Source organism: Lynx canadensis, chromosome E2, assembly GCF_007474595.2.
Source record: "Lynx canadensis isolate LIC74 chromosome E2, mLynCan4.pri.v2, whole genome shotgun sequence".
NCBI lineage: Eukaryota > Metazoa > Chordata > Mammalia > Carnivora > Felidae > Lynx > Lynx canadensis.
The window spans coordinates 13,505,984-13,522,317 of record NC_044317.1 but is presented as its reverse complement, the minus strand read 5'-3'; the positions used below and the strand labels follow the sequence as shown (position 1 = coordinate 13,522,317).

The window sequence follows — 16,334 nt, the reverse complement described above, 5'->3', positions numbered from 1 at the left end:
TGCTTGTTTCATGTTGGAGCTGTGTGGCCTGGTAGTTAAGAACACCAGTTCCAGAATCAGATCTGTCTAGCACATTGACTTTTATCAGCAGACCTGGGTTAGTGGCCTTCTGCTTCTGTACCGAGAGATTTCATGGCTTTGAGTAAATTCCTTAGCCTCTCTAAACCTCAATTTGCTTATAGATAAAATGGAAAATAACAATATCCCATGCAAAAATCCTTATTGCAATTTTAAAATCCAGTAAGCTCCAGAAACTGGGGAGGTGGGGGAGGGGGGGTATTTCATAAGTTTCAGACCCAACCTCATTTGATAGAAAAACCTAATCTGAACTGACAGGAGACTACTTAACCTTTATTTATTCCACTTAGTTTGCAGAGTCAAACATTGTAATTACAGAAATATTAGTGTTTGATTATAGGGGACCTGATTCGGGCCCTGCTGAGGACATTATGTAACATGGGGTCTATGCACAGCGTTTACCTTTTTAAAAATCTGAGTTTGAAATCATCTGGCCCCTAGGGTTTCAACTAAGACATTATCAACCTGCAATAGCTACTTCCTAGGGTCATTTTGAAGATTATATGAATTAATGTGAATAAAATACACAGCATACTTCTCTCTATGTAGTGTCTCAATAACTATTTGCTGTTATCATCAGTAGTTGGGGTACTTCCTGGTAGACATACCACCCGGGCCTCACAAACTTTGTGTGTGTGTGTGTGTGAATGCCATTAACACAAAGCTACTCCAAGCAAAGCACACAGTAAAAATAAAGTCCGGGGCGCCAGGGTGGCTCAGTCGGTTAAGTGTCTGACTTCGGCTCAGGTCATGATCTCACAGTTCGTGAGTTTGAGCCGGTGTCAGGCTCTGTGCTGACAGCTCGGAGCCTGAAGCCTGCTTCGGATTCTGTGTCTCCGTCTCTCTCTGCCCCTCCCTTGCTCATTCTCTGTCTCTCAAAAATAAATAAACTTTAAAAAATTTAAAAAAATAATAAAAATTAAAATAAAATAAAATAAAATAAAATAAAATAAAATAAAATCCTAGAACCAGAGAGGGTCTCAAGAGATTACACTGTAAAGACTTGTGCTCAAAGCCTAAGGCATCAGGGAGATGTCTTTCTCTACTTTAGTCTTTTAAAAGAAAAAAACCCATGTGGGTTTTACAGAATACCTACAGTTAACTCCCATTTTCCTGGTAATGGAAATGCTTTGAAGAAATTTTTAAGAGTCTGTAGTGAGAAAGAAGAAAATGACTTCATATCTGATTGTTTTTTAAAAAGCCCGTTTCTTGAATTATCAGAATCTCCCAACCCTTTCGACAGAAAAGAGAATTAATATGTTTGTCATTCTTAGAGAGTCTGAAGGGGTGTTACTGTCAGAGTTGCCAAGATTTTGGATAGTTTATTAAATGAGAGACATATCAGTAAATAAATTAAAAAAAAAAAAAGAAAGGTTTGTTCAGGTGGTTCCATATATGTTGAGTTGGAATTGGTCAAAGTTAATAGAATATCTCCACCAATTTAGAGGGGAATTTGTTGGCTGTATACAATTAATTGGTTAGCTTTGCAACGCATACAATCCACATCTATGTTTCCTTCAGCATCAGCAGCACAAGAAAATCACTGATGTTATAATATATGTGCAGAACACTATGTTAAGAAACAAGGAAATGAATGAAATGTTTTTGGAATATTTCCATAAAAAGCAATTAAAATATAGAAGTTTGGGTCAGAAGGTGCTAAGCCCATAACTGTTAGTCAATAATTCATTCTCTTACTGTCTCCGTCAATTGATATTTTCTGGGTGTGTATATATGTCCATACGCATTCCATCCATCTGCTTTTCTCCCTTGAGCTAAGATAGTTAAGAGCTCTTCAAATCATGAAGCCACTCATGGCCTCCAAACCCAAGCCATGAACCCACCTGTATCAGAATGACCTGGGCATCTGGTTAAAAATGCAGAATTCCCAGCCTTACCCTGCCCCTGTCAAGTTGGGATCTTTAAGGTTGGGGCCTGTGATTCCACATTTTTAGTAGGTCCCCCAGTAAAAACCAGATTAGAATAGTTGATATCACTATTAACTGGTATTCAGATTGTAATTATATCTGATAAACTGAATGCCCCAGCTGATTACCCCTGACCCACTGCTTAACTGTATTTTCAAATGACTTCTCTATATTAATTCAGATTCTCCAAGAAACATACTTGGAGACAAGGATTCAAGTGCAAACAGATTATTTGGAAAGTGTAGGAAACACTGATGGAGAAGTAGGAGGTGGTCAGGGAAAGGTAGGCAGCTAATAAGGCATGTGAATGAGCCAGCTACCTTGGAGACTGGAACATAATCCTACTGGGAAACTCTGTGGAAATAGACAAAATGCATATTTCAGAATTATCCCCTCCCAGGAGCAAGGGACCTGGGGTATTTATGTGGTAGTTCCTGAGTCAATGTTTGAGAATTGCTCCTGGAAGGGATTAATCCCCAGCACTCTGCTCCACCCTTCCCTGCCCATAGGCAGCAGGGCCCATGAAATGAGAGCCCAGAGGTGCAGACAGTGGCCCATCTGAACACACTGGAGGGTCTGAAGGATCTGAGTGCGGCATTCAGAGGGCCTTTTACGAGTGATGATGCACTTTGTACAGTGCCTAGCGTGCTAGAAACCTAGTATTAATGCAGTAATATAAATTACTCTCATGTAATTTTACATGAAAAGTTTTCTCTTTTTTTTTTTTTTTTTTTACATTTATTTACTTTTGAGAAACAGAGTGTGAGCAGGGGAGGGGCAGAGAGAGAAGGAGACACAGAATCCGAAGCAGGCTCCGGGCTCTGAGCAAGCTGTCAACACAGAGCCTGACACAGGGCTTGAACCCACGAACCATGACCTGAGCCAAAGTCAGACGCTTAACAGACTGAGCCACCCAGGTGCCCCAAAAGTTTTCTCTCAATTTTGTCCCCACAGTGGCTTTTCAGGTTTGTGTTTCATGTAACACAAAAAGTTAAGATGCTTGTTTTGTTTTTTATGATTTCCAGAAATTCTACAGCCAAACCCTGGTTTTCCAGATTGCCCAGAGTCCTCAAAAGCTTACACTGCTGGTAGAGGGGCAAGGTCTTGAGCCACGGTTGGAATTTAGTCCCTCTTTTCTGGAGCTGGGGCCACTGCTGCCTTATGCACCTGGAGACGAGGCTGAGGTGGTGGTAAAGAATCCCTGCAACTTTCCCATTGAGTTTTACTCCTTAGAATTTGACCAACAGTATCTCCTAGAAGAGAAGGTGAGCAGAGGCCAAAACCAAATGTCCTTTTCCTATCCCTGCTGGGTCCTACCATGTACCTGTGCTCTTCCCTCTGCATGGACAACTTCCTCCTAACCTTTGCCTCTTCTTCACTTTAAGCCCTTCCTTGTCAATTTAAAGCCCACTTTGTAGCCTTTCCTGACCCTTGCTCTGAGCAGAATTTATTACTTCTTTGTGATCTCATTACACATTTTAAACAACTAATTGAAAAACTAATGCGTGCTAAAACTGTAATAGTAAAGAATGTATGCCGCTGTCATATTTGAAGTGAGTTTCTTGTAGACAGCATGTAATTGAGTCTTTAAAAAAAAATACACTCTGGCCGTCTCCATCCTTAATTAGTGTATTTAGACCATTTACATTTAATAAAATTATGTTAGGGCTTGAATCTGCCACTTTTTTTTTTCTGTTTGTTCAGGGCTACATATTTTCCAATTGTCCCTCCATGTACTTGTTTTAAACTTTTTTCTCACAGCAAAATTGAGGGGAAGTTACAGATATTTCCTATATACCCCTTGCCCCACACACATACATACCTTCCTCCATTATCAACATCCCCTACTAGAGTGGTACATTTGTTACAATTGATGAACCTACATTGATACTTCATAATCACCCAAAATTCACAGTTTACATTGGGGGTCACTCTTGGTGTTGTACATTCCTTGGATTTGGACAAATGGATAATGACATGTATCCAGCATTATAGTATCATATAGAGCATTTTCACTGCTCTAAAAATCCTCTCTCCTCTGCCTATTCATCCCTCCCCACCCCCCACCTCCTGGCAACCACTGGTCTTTTTACTATCTCCATAGTTTGGTCTTTTCCAGAGTGTCATATAGTTGCAATCATACAGTATACGTTTTCCAACTGGCTTCTTTCATTTAGTAATATGCACTTAAGTTCCCTCCATGGCTTGATAGCTCATTTCTTTTTAGTACTAAATAATATTCCGTTGTCTGGACATAACAGGTTATTTACCCATTCACCTACTGAGGGACATCTTGGTTGTTTCCATATCTGGGCAGTTATAAATAAAGCTGCCATAAACATCCACGTGCAGATTTTGTGTGGACATACATTTTTATCTCCTTTGGATAAGTACCAAGTAGCACAACTGCCAGACCGTATGGTAAGAGTACATTTAGTTTTATAAGAACTGCCAGACAGGGGCGCCTGGGTGGCGCAGTCGGTTAAGCGTCTGACTTCAGCCAGGTCAGGATCTCGCGGTCTGTGAGTTCGAGCCCCGCGTCGGGCTCTGGGCTGATGGCTCAGAGCCTGGAGCCTCTTTCCGATTCTGTGTCTCCCTCTCTCTCTGCCCCTCCCCCGTTCATGCTCTGTCTCTCTCTGTCCCAAAAAAAATAAATAAACGTTGGAAAAAAAAATTAAAAAAAAAAAAAAAGAACTGCCAGACTGTCTTCCGAAGTGGTCGTACCATTTTGCACTCCCACCAGCAATAAGTGAAAGTTCCTGTTGCTCCTCATTCTCATCCGCATTGGATGTTGTCAGTGTTTTGGATTTTGGCCATTCTAATAAGTCTGTAGTGGTATCTCATTTCAATTTGCATTTCCCTGATGACATACAATGTGGAGCATCTATTCATATACTGATTTGCCATCTGTATATCTTCTTCAGTGAGGTGTCTGTTAAGGTCTTTGGCTCATTTTTTAATTGGGTGATTTGTTTTCCCATTGTTAAGTTTTAAGAGTTCTTTAAATATTTTGAATAACACAAGTTTATCAGATGCATCTTTTGCAAATATTTTCTCCCAGTCTGTAATTTGTCTTTTCACTCACTTGACATTGTCTTTTGCAGAGCAGAGGTTTTTAAATTTAAGGAAGTCCACCCTCTCAATTATTATTTTCATGGACCATGCCTTTGGTGTTGTATCTAAAATGTGATCACCACACCCTAGGTCACTCTTATATCACCTTCTAAGAGTTTTATAATTATATGGTTTTCGTTTAGGCCTATGATCCATTTTAAGCTTTGTGAAAGATATTGGGTCTATCTAGATTTGGGTATTTTGTATGTGGGTGTCTGGGTCCAGCATTGTTAGTTGGAAAGTGTCTTTGTTCATTGTATTGCATTTGCTCCTTTGTCAAAGGTCAGTTGACTATATTTATTTGGGTCTACTTATGGGCTCTCTATTCTGTTCCACGTCATCTCTCCAGGTACCTTTTTACTATCTCCATCCTGTTCTGCTACCTTGAGGCTGAGCTGTATGAACTGCTTAGTACCCTACTTTCTAGAAACTGCCTCTTAGTTTCCTACTGTGAGAAATTATAAAATGAGCCACTAATCTCTTTTTCTCTCTTCTCACCATCCTCTAATTTAAAATGATATTCTTTTAATTAATGCCTGCTGGGTAATCATCTCATGTACACCCCCTCCATGTTTTGCTTTTTGTGGTGTATCTGTCATGTCAGAGCTTATAATATTATGATGTCAGAACCTAATTTCTATCACTTAGTTTTAGTTCTATATTTAAATACATTCAATGTTCAACACCAGTCCTTGTGATGAAGCTTCTTCAGTAACCACTCTGTTGTCTGAAGCTCATTCTCTAGTGGATTCCTCAGGTAGGGATCATGGGAACACTATTCCCTGAGTACACATACGTTCATGACTATTAATCTGTGGCTTTTATGCTTGAAGATAAGTTTGGTTGGATACCATATCCTTGACTCACATTTTCTGCACTTGAATATCTTAAATGCATTGCTCCATTGTTTTCTTCTAAGGTTTTGCTGTTCATGAAGTCTGATGCTTTTTTGCTTATTAATTAGTTATCTATTGCTGCAAAACAAATTACCCCCAAGCTTAGCAACTTAAAACAATAAGTGTTTGTTATCTCATGTTGTCTGTGGGTCAGGAATTTGGGAATGACTTAGCTAAGGTGGTTCTGCTTCCTCTGGACCCTCCCCCAACTCAGCCTTTAAATCTTCTGTCTTCTTTACATGTAATATTTATGCTCTACCCAATTTAGATTCTGCATCTCGAAGTTTTTCTCAGAAGGGGAATTTGTCGCTCTGGAAAGGAATCTTTTCATTAGGTATTCATGAAACGCTCAATGGCTTATGTTGGCACTGCATCCTCTGTTGTGGGCCAGGTTCAGTGCAAAGCAGAGTCTAAGACTCCGAGATGTGTATGCAGATTTGGTAGGGAGCCCTCTCAGGAGCAACACCAGTGAAGAATAAGGCAAGCAGTGCCGGGCAGAGAGATGAGCTGTGATGAGATTACAGCAGAGACCTCAGCAGACCCCACAGGAAGCTTTACTGCTGGCCTGTCTCTTTAGAATTGCCCCAGTTGAAGCAAGTTGTCCAGGCCCTTGTATGTCTCCATCACCCAGTCTTTGGAATATTCCTTCCTTTCACCCACTGACCTGCCATGCCACCTCTCTCCTGAATCAAACTCCATGTATGAGTGGGTTTCTTCCAAGCTCTCTTCTCTATATCATGTCATTGGTCAGTTTGTCTATCCCAACATCAGTCCCACACTGTCTGTTACTCCAGCTTCAACAGTCTTAATATCTAGTAGGGCAATCCTCTCTTTTTCTTTTTCATTAATGTTTTAACTATTCTTTTTCCCTTTTTTACCATTTTTTATATTCAAGTATAATTAACATATAGGATTATTAGTTTCAGTTGTTTTAACTATTCTTAGCTCTTTGTTCATCCATATAAATTTTAGAATGAGCTTCTTTTTTTTTTTTTTTTTTAATTTTTTTTTTTTTTTAACGTTTATTTATTTTTGGGACAGAGAGAGACAGAACATGAACGGGGGAGGGGCAGAGAGAGAGGGAGACACAGAATCGGAAACAGGCTCCAGGCTCTGAGCCATCAGCCCAGAGCCCGACGCGGGGCTCGAACTCACGGACCGCGAGATCGTGACCTGGCTGAAGTCGGACGCTTAACCGACTGCGCCACCCAGGCGCCCCTAGAATGAGCTTCTTAACGGTGGTTTTCACACAACCAAAAATAATGATCCTGGAGAAAGTTACTCAACAAAACAGATTTTTCACATAAATTAGGCCATACAGGAAGTAATTGTTTTTTAGAACCTTGTTGCACTGGTTTTATAAATATACATACACACTAGGGTTACCAGATTTTGTAGAAAGAAAAACAAATTATGTAGTTAAGTTTGAATTTCAGATAAAAAACATATGACTTATTTTATGTGGACATTTTTGTACTAAAAAATTATTCACTGTTTATCTAAAATTCAGATTAAACTGGGCATCCCGTATTTTGTCTGATAACCCTAATACATATTCCTTCCCTACCCCCATACCCCAACACATACTCATGCACACACATACTTAATACCATTTTATCTGTTTCTCCCTGAATCCTCTGTGAGACAACCACCTTCCTCCCTTGTATAACATTTCTAACTATAGTGTTTTTCAAGAACATGTAGCTCAAAGTGGATAATGGAGTTCTGTACTTTTGTCAAGGGAAAGAAAGAAAGAAAGAAAGAAAGAAAGAAAGAAAGAAAGAAAGAAAGAAAGAAAGAAAAACAGTATATGATATTTGTAAAATAAGACGAAAATTCTCTTCCACATATGAAATGCCTGGGCTCAAATGGGGCAAAAATCAAGATCTTGCATCCCCAGCTTCAGGGCCCGGCCTTACTTTCTAGACCTCTCCAAAGGCCCCTTGTACAGGAAGGAGCAGGGGTTTTACCTGGTGGGTAAGCAGACCCTCCGAGGACTGTCAGGAGAAAGCTTCTAGCACACCCAGCAGCAGTTCTTGCCATCCTCTTGCAGATCTTGCGAATGCTGAAGGGCTATGATTCCTACAACACCCTGCTGCTGCCACCCCGTGTTCCAGGGGAAAAGCTACCCCCAGAGGTTTATGAGTACTTTAAGGAGATGAAGCGGTCCAAAGAGGAACAGATGAAGGCGAAGTTTCTGGAGAGTCTGGCCCAGGAAAATGGTGAGAGCTCAGGGCCGAGAGCCCAGCTTCAGCCACTGCGCTGGCGCCCTGGAAGGGTCCCTGCTGGGAGGCCGGCCACTTACCGAACAGCTGCCACATGCTGGGCGCATGCTGGTGCCTCACATATTTCATCTGTAATGTCACAAAATGGGCCTGTTCTCCCCACAGTATGAATGCAGAGACAGGATACGCTCTGCTCCCACTAGAGTCTAGTGGGGAGTTCAGGCTTAAAAACAGCTAATAGAGGGATAGAAGAACACTTAGGCTTTACACACTTACCTGAGAGACTAAAGCACTGAGACACCAGGTCCACAGTGTGAAGGGGCAGAGTCAGGATTCAAGCCCAGATCTCTCTGACTCTGGCATCCACGATGGTAACCACTGTACTCCGTGGCTTCTGTGTGTGCTTGAATATGTCACACAGGGTACAACTTGGTGTCCTAAGAGAGGTCAGGAGTGGGGGTTCCCCCAAGGATGAGGTTGGCCCTCCACGGTTTTTAAGCCAAACCCCAATCATAAAACTGGACTGTGCTCTCATAATGTGCCCCTTTCTGGCCCAGTGCCCCTGTATTACCCCACCACCCATCCATGGGCTCCCTTTTGTGCACCTGAGCATCAGGGGTCCTTGATGACCTGTAGCACCGTGCAGCTTGTCGTGATGCATGCTTCTCCTTCCTGTTTATCATGCCCTCATCTTGGAAATGTGCCCTCCCTGTTCTTCTGTGTAATAGTCATCACATGTGTAATTGTTTTCTTCATACCTGTCTCCCCCCCCAATAAGAAGCCCCCATAAAGGCAGTGATCATGCATTCCCCACTTGTAACCCCAAAGCATGGAACTGCACCTGATACGTCACAGTGCCCAATAACATGTGCTATAACAGTGAATGAATGAATGGAATGGAGTCCATTTTCTCCTGACCTTGGGCTTGTCTTGTCTCTCAAGGGAGCCAATCAGAGAATACTAGTTTGTCCTAAAAGGAGAAGATGAGAGAAGAAGACCACCTTTGCCCTCAGTCTCCTGGTCAGTGTCATTGAGCACTATTAGTTTACCAGAACTGCCATCGCAAAGACCACAGACTTGGTGGCTTAACCAACAGAAATTTATTTTCTCATAGTTCAGGAAGCTCAAAGCCTAAGATCTAGGTGTCAGCTGGGTCAATGTCTGCAGAACCTCCTTCCTTGGCTTGTAGCTGCCTGTCTTCCCCTGGTGTTCACATGGTCTTCTGTCTGTGTCTGTCCTAGTCTCTTCTTAAGGAACACCAGTTATACTGGAGTGTGGGTGGAATAGGGCATCCATATAACCCCTTTTTAACTTTATTACATAGCCACTTTCTGAGGTATTGGGGAGTAGGATTTCAACCTAAGAATTTTAGGGTAACTAGTTAAGCCTATAACAAGCACCCACAGTGTTCCAAGAACGGAGCTGAAGCACTGTAAACAGATCAGTGAAACAGGCCCTGTCTTTGAGAGCCCACAACCAGGAAGGTGGTGGGAGGGGAGACACTGGAACTCAGAACCACTGGGACAGAAAGCTGGGGGTGCTGCCATGTGTAAAGGGCATCACAAAATCAGAGATGCTCTTGTCCCCGTCCTTACACAGTACAGTTGTGGGTTCGTTTTTTCATTTGGCCCATTGGAAGTTGGCCGAGAACAAGGACCCACGGGTTCAGAGGGAGCCAGGAAGGTGCATACTCAGCTTTTCCCCAGGGCTTCCCTGAGCCTGTGCTCCCTCTGCTCACGTGCAGACCATCCTCCCTGCTTCCCGCACCACGGCCAGGGAAGCCAGTCACTGGAGACCTCCGACCTCTCTGCCTCAGATCCAACCTCTAAACAAAGACAGTGTCAACCCCCGTCAACAGGCCCGGTAAAGGGGGTCATTTTGTACAGTCACAGCCCAACACCCCCACTGAAATTGTGAGGAGGGTTCTAGGCAGACAAATTGGTAGGTGTACTTGGCAATGGCATAGACAAATGTTCATGACAGATTTAGGGGGAAAACAGGCTACAAATTGGTATATACAACATGATCCCAAGTTCAGCTTTGAAAAATTTAAAATTAAGGATCTGAGAGGCCACAGCTCTGCGGTGCTGGTATCATAAAGTCCAGCTGCAACTCCTCGGTCACTGTTTCTTGTTCTATCTACATCTCTTTTGCAGATGAATTGTATAATTCTTGCTCTTCTGAATTTTCTAAATTTTCTGGAGAAAATATATAATTTTAGTCTTTTTGATGTTAAGATGTAGAAACACTCTGGTCAGAGAAATTTTTTCTTAAAGTTTATTTATTTTGAGAGAGAGAGAAAGAGAGAGAACCAATGGGAGAGGGGTCGAGAGAGAGGGAGACAGAGGGTCTGAAGCAGGCTCTGTGCTGACAGCAGAGAGCCCAGCACAGGACTGGAACGCACGAACCACGAGATCACGACCTGAACCTAAGTCAGATGCTTAAGTGACTGAGCCACCCAGGTGCCCCTGGGCAGAGAAGCTTCTTAACAGCCAACTGACTGCAGATCTTGTTTCTTGGCTTTGGCTAGTCCAGGGTGATGGTAACCAGGTCAGCGATTCTCCACTTTGTCTCTTTCTTTTTCCATACCTGTCTCCTTTGTCCCCCTCCCAACACTTCCCCCATGTTTTTGTTCTTTGTTTCTCGGGCAGAAGAGGAAGATATGCCCTCATCAGAACAAGGCACCTCTGGCAGTACAAAGAGGACCTCACTGAGCCAAGGGATCTCTGTCACGTCCAACCCTGAAGAACGACACATTCCCACAGTCGAGTCCAAGACCTACCCGGATGAAGAGGAGGATGAGGAAAGCCTGGAAAAAATAATGTTTCAAAGTAACCAAACATTTAAATGTTTTGTACCAGTTCTCTCTAAGAGAAGTGGGAAGACTGTCCAGTGCCTTTTTACTTTTCTCCCTAAAATGCACACTTGAGCCTTTTAGCACTACCGTGTATTAATTCTGTAGTAGGAATATGCCATCACTTAGTCAGCCATTCCCCTTAATGTTGCACATTCAGCTAGTTTCCAGTATTATTTTTTCAGCAGGAGATATTCCCCCAGAAATGGAATTAACAGTCAATAAGGGTATCTGTATTTTCACTTCCAGTAGCTGTCGACAAATTATCAGCTATAAAGGGCACTTCCCATCCACTGCAGGGGGGAGTGGGAACTGTGACAACATGTGCAGCAGATAATTTGCCACTGTGCTGCAGCAGTGTTCAAAAAGAAAAAGTGGTTCTCCTTTCCATCAGACTGTATGAATTCTGGGCATGCCCATGGGCATGCACTTGTACACGTATATTTTTAATTTGCAGCTGACAAGATACAGAGTATTGACAGCCACTCGACGGAAGAGGTTGGAGAAGTAGAGAACAACCCAGTGAGCAAGGCGATCGCGCGCCACCTGGGCATTGATATTTCTGCAGAAGGCCGCATGGCCAAGAACAGGAAGGGCATCGCCATTATCATCCACGGGACACCTTTGTCGGGTATGCCGCAGCTCCCGAGGGTTGTCACTTTAAGGGTCGTGGTGAAGTTCGCACATGTAATTTTCGAGATAACAAAAGACTCTTTTTTTTTTTTTTTGATTTGTATACCATGGGACTATCCCCAAACTATTAAATTGCCAATCTCAGAGAAACAGTGTTAGAGAAAGAGCAGGGACACCTTATTTTTAATTAATATATCTCTGAGTTGTTTGAGCTTATATTCTTCCAATAATTTTAAAATAATATTAGGGAAAAATCCAAGACATTAAATTCTTTAGAAAGAGGAGGGGAAAAAATAAAAATAAATGATAAAACAAGAGGAGAGGGGGAAATAAGCACAAGCTCCTTGAACTAGAAATATTACTTCTATAAGCTTACCTTAAGAATCTGTTTAGTGATGTGGACAAAGATTAACTGCATGAACATTCACTGCAGCGCTGCTTACCATCATAAAAACTTGGGAGCAATTGAAGCATTCAGTATAGAAGACTGGTTAATTAAGCTTTAGTGCATCCACATAGTAAGTTATTTTGCCACTATAAACAGTGTTTTGTACACCCCTGTCCATAGCAGCATTACTCACAATAGCCAAGAGGTAGAAACAGCCCAACTGTCCACTGACAGATAAACGGAAAAACAAAATACGGTACAATGGGATATTATTCAGCCTCAAAAAAGAAGGAAACTCTGACTCATGCTACAATATAGTTGAACACTGAAGATATTATACTAAGTGAAATCATCACGAAAGGATAATTGCTGTATGATTCTACTTATATGAAGTGCTTGCAGTGGTCGAATTCATAGAAACAGAAAGAAGAGTGGTAGTTTTCAGGGACTGGGAAGGAGAAGAATGGGAGCTTGTTGTTTAATGGGTACAGAGTTTCCATTTGAGAAGATGAAAAAGTGTTGGAGGCCTATGGTGGTGATGATCACACAATAGTATGAATGAATAGTATGAATTTCTTTAAGTGCCATAGAAATGTACTAAATGAATAGAAAGACGTTCATGGTACATCATTTTAAGTAAGAAAAATGTCATACTCAGGATTTGTAATCTGGATTAATTTCCTATTGGTACCATAACAAATAACTACACATTTAGTAAGTTGAAACAATGCAAATTTACTTTCCTTCTGAAGGTCAGAAGTCTAAAATGTGTCAAAAGAGCTGCATTCCTTCTGGAGGCTTCTAGGAGAGGACCCATTTCCTTTCCTTTTGTAGCTTCTAGAAATGTTGCCTGCATTCCTTGGCTTGTGGCCCCTTCTTCCATCCTCAAAACCAGTATCATAGTATCTTCCAGTCTCTCTTCCTTTTCATCATAATCACCTGTTCTGACTCTGACCCTCTTGCTTTTCTCCTATAAGGGCCCTTGGGATTATGTTGGGCCCACCCAGATAATCCAGGATAATTTCCCATATGAGGATCTTTAACTTAATCGAAGGTGCTAACCCCCTTTACCACATAAGGTAACATATTCACAGGTTTCAGACATTTGGATGTGGATGTCTTTGGCGGGGGGGAGAACATTGTTCAGCCTACCACATAACCCATTTCTTTATAAGAAATATAAATAAGGTAGTTATATATACATACTTAGCAGCCATATGCTAACTGTAATATCTCTGGGTGAGCAAATTATGGATCTTCTTTTTCCTTCCCTCCTGTTTGTTCTTTGAATTTTCTGCTTTCTTTTTAACAAGCAGATATTTTGAAATGAGAAAAGAAAGATCAACACAAGTTATTCTTTAAACCAAAAAAGTCTTCCCATTAGAATCAGAGACAGTAGAGCTACACGACTTTTAAAGGTCATCTGATAGAATTACCATCTAGACTGAGGAGAAAATCCAGAGAGCAAACGTGTTGCCATCACACAGTGCACAACACATGGGTGGCAGAATGAGGACAAGAATCCGTGGTCCTGACTTGTGGTTCCGGTCTCCTTTCTCTTTTCTGCTGCCATCTGTGGCCGCACAAGAGACATAGAGGCAAAGCGCTTGGAGAGATTTCTCTACAGGGGCCTCCATTCTAGAAACTTCTTCTGTCTAGAGACACTAAGCAACTGAGAGCCAAGAAATTCAACCTCCTGACCTTTTTTTCAGGGAAATCAGCCACCGCAGTCAGCATGGCCAGGTACTACAATGCAGCCTGCTTGAACATCGACTCCATCGTGCTTGAAGCGATCTCTGATGGCAGCAACATCCCGGGGATCCGGGCCCGGGAGCTCTGTATCAGAGCTGCCATAGAGCAGTCCATGAAGGAAGGAGAAGAGTCTGGTAAGAGCCTTTTCCCCTGACTTTCTGTGGTCAAGTGGCCGGCAGCCTGCTGCTGATACCCATCTTCTCTGTGTCCCCCGTTGAGCTTTTCTCCCCCAGCCTGGTTGAAAGCTGACTTACAACATACTGCCAACTTACAGCCCAAGGAAGAGTTGTCTTCACTGAGTATCTGTGGCTCTCCCCGCTGCCCAGACAGGCACCCATTTGGTGCTACGGGGAACAGGACCATGAATAAGAGGCAGCCCACACTTTTGGGGGTGACTTGTGGAAGGGGAACAGACATGGACTTGTTCAGAGCAGAGGGAAATAATGTAACAGGAATACTGACTTCTGTGAAAGGGCAACTTTGGGATGGCTGGGGTCCAACCAGCTTGATCTGGGGAAGCTTTCATGCAAATGAGCTTTAAAGGACAGGCAAAGATGAAGTCAAGTACATTCCGGCCCAAGAAAGCAAGGAAGCTGACAGTAAATTAGAGGTGGGAAGGCAGGCTCAGGCCCATCTTGGTTGACCTTGATGCCGAGATTAGGAATTTGGGTTTTATTTTGAAGGAACAGAGGAGTCGGGCAGTTATCACCCTCTGGGAGAAATGGTCAGAAAGCCACACTAGGAAAGCAGCTCTTGTAATGTCTTGTAAAGGAAGCACTGGAGATGCTGACAGTGAACAGGTTTGGGCCAGCCGACCCCCTAGCACCTGCATGGCAGGAAATTGAAAGATGGGGAGGCATTCCAGATGGTCACCTAGAATTTCCAGTCATGGAAACCAGGAAGAGAGTGATGTCATTTACCAAGATAGGAAATGTGGGAAAAGGGGAAAGTTTGTTGGAGAAGAAAATTAATTAAGGTTTTGAACACCATAGTAGTGAGGCCTGGTGTGGCCTGCCTACCAGAGGTAGAGAATTCTGGCTCCATCAGATTGTCTATGGACCGACAGGGCAGGAGATGGCTGCTCAATTGGGAAAATACATTGAAGTAGAGTGATTGCTCTGAGAGGAACCATTTTTAATAAATATTCATTCATAACAGCATAACATCATTTCTAATAGTGCACCATGCCTGCTGGTTGATTGATAAAAGCGGCTGGGGCTTTTAGACATGCCCCTTCCATACCTCTGCATAGAATGCTTAGGGAAATAGAAGATTCTTTGCTGAAAAGGTCAGAAAAGTAGCTTTTGAGTAGTGAAAGAGAGGAAAAATAATTTTCTCTCTATCCTGAGTTCTTGGCAGAGACTGCTATAGTAAAAGATTAACAAGGAAAAAAAAATAAGTTTATTAACGTGTCCTTCCTGTGTACATGGAAGATACTCAGGAGGAAATGAGGTGACTTAGAATTCTGAATTAAATACCATCTTCACAGGGAGAGAAGAGGAGGGAGGTAGTCCTCTTAGGGGAGAGCAAATGAGTCTTAGGGAAGATGAATGGACCCACAGAACAATGGACGAGGGTACGGTAGTTAATGACAAGCGTGTCTCCTCTCCTGTGATGAGTCAGTCCACTCTGCTGGATGGAACTCCCAGGGTGGGGATTTGTGACAGTTGAGTTCCCTTTGGACACTTGTCTTTAGACAGATAAGAGAAGGTCAGAGAAGTCTTCTCCCCACATTTGCTGTTTTTCAAGTGCCCACAGTTCAAAAGCAAGCAGCGTATTTTGAGGTGGCATATCCTGAACTCTAATAGTCATATTTTGGGATGGTGTATTTCAGCTACTGTCAGTGGGAACCCCAAGCTACATCATGATTCTGGTTCTCTTAGATTTTGTTTCCTTTTCTGTCAATTAAACTACATTTCACAGAGGTCTTTGGAGCTGTATTGGTGTCCCATAAGAAACTGTGGATTTGGTCTTCCTACCTGAGGAGGTCATGTCAAGCTAAAGATATAACGGGGGGAGTCTTCCTCAAGACAGTAAGAGGTGCACCTGCTGGAATAAAGAAAATCAGCCCAGAAAGTTCCAGAAAGAGGAGAGGGATGGAAAGTGCAGGACAGGACATTGGGGAACACTTATATTTTAAGAGGAGTGTGGGTAGAGGAGAAGCCAGGGAGGCCGAGAAGGCAGAGGGAGTGTCAGAAGGGTGGGCAGTCAGGAGAGCAGGATGCAGAGAAGTCAAGGAAACAGAGCTGCAGGCGGGAGGGGCAAGAAGGGTTTGCACACCTCTCCAGTGCCCTGGTTGGGTCTGGGCACCTTGGCCTTGTCTGTCTCATAGGCCTTATCACTGGTTCATATACCATTTACTTGACTTCCTTATGCTACTGTCTCCCTACCCCACCAGAATGTTAGCTGGGAGCAGGGATGTGTGTTCGTTCTCTTCACTGATGCATTCCCAGCCCCTGGGTTGGT

General features: G+C 42.7%; 1 protein-coding gene across 4 annotated transcripts in view; it reads left to right on the top strand.

Annotated features, from left to right (window-relative positions):
* Positions 1-16,334, top strand: part of HYDIN (HYDIN axonemal central pair apparatus protein) — a 378,288-nt gene that overhangs the window by 257,527 nt on the left and 104,427 nt on the right. For 3 of the 4 annotated variants that reach the window (XM_032591379.1, XM_030298918.1, XM_032591380.1), the window contains exons 36-40: positions 3,032-3,271; positions 8,070-8,238; positions 10,893-11,072; positions 11,553-11,726; positions 13,829-14,002. In XM_032591379.1, the coding sequence (XP_032447270.1) occupies positions 3,032-3,271; positions 8,070-8,238; positions 10,893-11,072; positions 11,553-11,726; positions 13,829-14,002 (937 nt within the window). Of the gene's footprint in view, positions 1-3,031; positions 3,272-8,069; positions 8,239-10,892; positions 11,073-11,552; positions 11,727-13,828; positions 14,003-16,334 lie in introns of those variants that run through there. The other variant, XM_032591381.1, reaches the window with a different exon arrangement.